This window comes from Ictalurus punctatus, chromosome 14 (genome assembly GCF_001660625.3).
Source record: "Ictalurus punctatus breed USDA103 chromosome 14, Coco_2.0, whole genome shotgun sequence".
Lineage (NCBI taxonomy): Eukaryota > Metazoa > Chordata > Actinopteri > Siluriformes > Ictaluridae > Ictalurus > Ictalurus punctatus.
In genome coordinates this window covers 12,079,886-12,083,333 of record NC_030429.2, presented here as the reverse complement: position 1 = coordinate 12,083,333, position 3,448 = coordinate 12,079,886, and the positions used below count along the sequence as shown (strand labels likewise).

General features: G+C 38.8%; 1 protein-coding gene across 4 annotated transcripts in view; it reads left to right on the top strand.

The window, feature by feature from the left end:
* The first annotated feature begins 2,303 nt into the window (after positions 1-2,303).
* The window catches only part of abcc8 (ATP-binding cassette, sub-family C (CFTR/MRP), member 8), a 56,913-nt gene continuing 55,768 nt past the window's right edge, over positions 2,304-3,448 (top strand). For 3 of the 4 annotated variants that reach the window (XM_047160171.2, XM_017485448.3, XM_017485444.3), the window contains exon 1: positions 2,304-2,502. In XM_047160171.2, coding sequence (XP_047016127.1) covers positions 2,482-2,502 — 21 coding nt within the window. In that variant the 5' untranslated portion in view covers positions 2,304-2,481. The remainder of the gene's footprint in view (positions 2,503-3,448) is intronic. The other variant, XM_047160172.2, reaches the window with a different exon arrangement.

Sequence of the window (3,448 nt, the reverse complement as noted above, 5' to 3'; positions counted from 1 at the left end):
TGATTGTGGTTTATCTGACTATTGTGTTGAAACACCTGGTTAAAGGGGCTGGACAAGGCCTCAGTGACTTGCATAGAATGTGATGTGGAAGATGTTTCCTGTGCTTGGTGTGAGCTATGTCCTGTGTCAGTAACTCACTCCACGTCACTGAGTTTGAGTAACTCTGAATTTCTGAAACCAGTTTTGTCTGAAACAGAGCCCGCTCTGTCAGATTTTTTTCTTTATTAGACAATACTCATCCTCATACTTTCTTCAGTACATTTTAGGGGGCTGAGATGAATAGTAGGAAGGCTACAACAAGCACAAATATGGTAGGTAGCATTGCAGTTCACCTTAGCTGAGATTAATCATACTTTAAGGATTATATTGATAATACCTTATCACAGCCACACCATCACAGGGCGAGAGTAGAGAGAGGGGGTTTTTGGGGGTGTTAGTGGGTGCATTTAATGATAATGAGTCTTTATTGATCACATATACATGTGCACAGTGAAATTCTTTTCTTTGCATACCCCAGCATGTCAGGAAGCAAACATAATACATGATACATGGCCATGATACATGAAGGTTAAGGACTTTGCTCAAGGGCCCAACATTGGCAGCTTGGCAGTGCTGGGGCTTGAACCCCCAACCTTCCAATCAGTAACCCAGAGCCTTAACTGCCAAGCCACCCCTGCCCCCATTTGTACCACCTACTGTGGGTATTAAAACTTTCTTCCTGTTTCTTTGTTCATTTGTTTACAATTAAATTCAGCGTGCCATGATTTGGATATTTCCTCTGTTGGACATCTATTAGACATTTACTTTAGATCAAGACATGGCTGCAAATCAGTACATGAGCATTTTGGGCTGAGGTTCTGTCCATTGATGGAAAGTCCACGTGCACTAGGACTAACTGTCAATCAACTCAACCCTTACCTGAAAATCATCAGCCACGCCCAGGTAATTACTGAAACAGCGCTTTAGTAATGGAGGAGGCGTGGCTTTCCTCCCTGTCTGTATTTCATATTGGGGCGGTCAAGGGATGAACTACCGACTAGAACCCAAAGACTCGAGAGGTGAACTAATAATTTCTGTTCCCGGGGAACAGACATGACAAATGTGACGTGACAAATGAAAGAATGACTCGTATCGGGAGATGACGTGAACTAACAGACTGCATAGCCTGAAGACCAGCTAAGCTGGACCAGCTAAACTTCCCATCAGTAATGAACGAACGATTCGAACCCCAAAACTCCAGACGAGAACTAATCATTTCTGTTTCCGGTACTGAACCTCTGGGAATGTTACAGCGCATGCGCGGTCAAAAATAAACGCATCACTCGCTGAGACAACTCGGCAAACTTTGGTCGCTTAGCTACTGGTTTTCCCAGTTTCTGCTAATTTAGCAGTGTTTATAATAATTAATACATTCAAATTAGATTTTTAGATTTAAAATATTGGGTGAGAGATTATTGCTAAGTAATCTCATTTTAATTTAAAAATAAAAATAAAAAACAACGTGAGAATGGATATTTTGGCGCTGGATCCTCTCACAAACTGTACAGCAGTCAGCCACTAGAGGGCGTCAGAGGTATTTAGCTTTGCTTTTCCAATCGTTGCTATTCTGTCCACTTATTTACAGTCAAAATGCTAATATATGAGGGTTTTTTTTTTTTTTTTTTTTTTTACATTAAAATAGTTTAGTATATTGATTTATAAAGCACATTTAAAACAACAGATGTTGAAAGCAAAGTGCTGTACAAGAAATATACAACAGAATTCAAACAAATTAAAAGAATAAACAAAACCAAAGAAAAGACCACTGTAGCCTATTCATTGCTACCTGAAGTTAGCTAGCTAACAAAACCAACAATAATAAAGGGTGGATCAATTAATATAAACATGGCAGTAGTAGTGTCAATATAAGGACAAAAGACAAAATGAATTGTAGCAGTATGATATGTAGGGCAGCAAGTAGCTATATCAGAGAAATGTGCAAAATATGCTAAATATACTGGTGCAGTATATCAGAAGATTGTCCGTGCGGTGAAAAATAGCAGCATGATATTAAACAACAGTAATATCAGCAAGAGTACATATGAAAGAAGCAGGTTATTATATAAGGTAAAAGTGCAATGCTATGTGTGTTTTTCAACATACAGTTCATTAACAGTTACAGTTCTGAGATACAGACAGAAGCAGCGTGGATTTCAGTGTAACAGTAACCTGTAACTTTCTGCCTCATGAGTTTATTCATGAGCCCTCGACTTTTTTTTTCAAACACCATGGCCAGCTCCAGCATGAACAAACAGTGACCATATGCCACAGTAAATCTGCTGCTCGTCCATCATTTCAGCGGTGCTCACCTTTTCCGGTGGATGAGGGAGAGTTTTACAGGTCGGACAGACATCATGTAGTTAAGCTTTGTGTTTTCACGCGCTCTTTACAGATCTGCTTTTAAAATCTACTCTGGAATAAACGTGAAGTTCCGCGATTAGGATGATTTCCCGCTACAGACCGGTACGTATTTACAGTGTCCATTAATATTGGCACCCTTGGTAAATATGAGCAAAGAAGGCTGTGATAAATTGTCTTTATTCTTTAACCTTTAGACACTATATGTCTAGATTTATGATGATGGAGTTATTTTGAGTTTGCTTGTGAGTAATCAATAGCAACACAGCACTATGTTTGTGATAAATCCACCCCCCCCTGCTGAAAACAACAACAACAGTAGAAACCCTCATAGAATTTCTAATGGATTGTAATGAGAATTGTTTTGGTTTTATTGGAAATTGTAAACGTCCCTGTGGCTTTCTACTGATAATTTGTTGCATTCTATTGGTGGCATGTTTATATCTAGTTTATACCATTAAGGACCAATGGTAATGGTTTTAATGGTTAGCTGATGGGTTGCAGTGGTATTTGTAGTGGAAACCATTAGAACCATCCCATTCTGTGATGGTTTCTATTGTTTTGTTTTTTCCAGCAGGGCTTTAAGTGTCAGAGCAACTTGTGACACTTACGCTCACTTATTGAGTACATTTACATTTCACAGTTCCCTCATTTAGCTGACTTACAGCTGAGACAGGCAGTCCCTCCAGGATTATGCGATTTTGTGAAAGCAGAAATTAATGCAAAGTCAAGGAAACTCTCTAATATTTTTTTTAAAAAAGTGCGTCAAACTTGAGTGCAGCTAAAAGGTCTTATTTACCAACAAACATTACTGTGAAAGACCATGCAAAACAATTTCATGCAACTGCAATTTCGCCAATTCAAGTAGTTTTCTGCAAAAAAGCATTTAAAAAACTGCTGTAGCAAGAAGAAGCTGTAGCAAAATCAAGCATTTTTGGCCACAACAATAAAAAAAAAAAAATCTGAAAAATCTTGTATGGGCTGGACAGGACACTGAAGAGATGCCTAGTTAAAGGACTTGCCCAAGGATAGAACAATGGCATGGCCATGC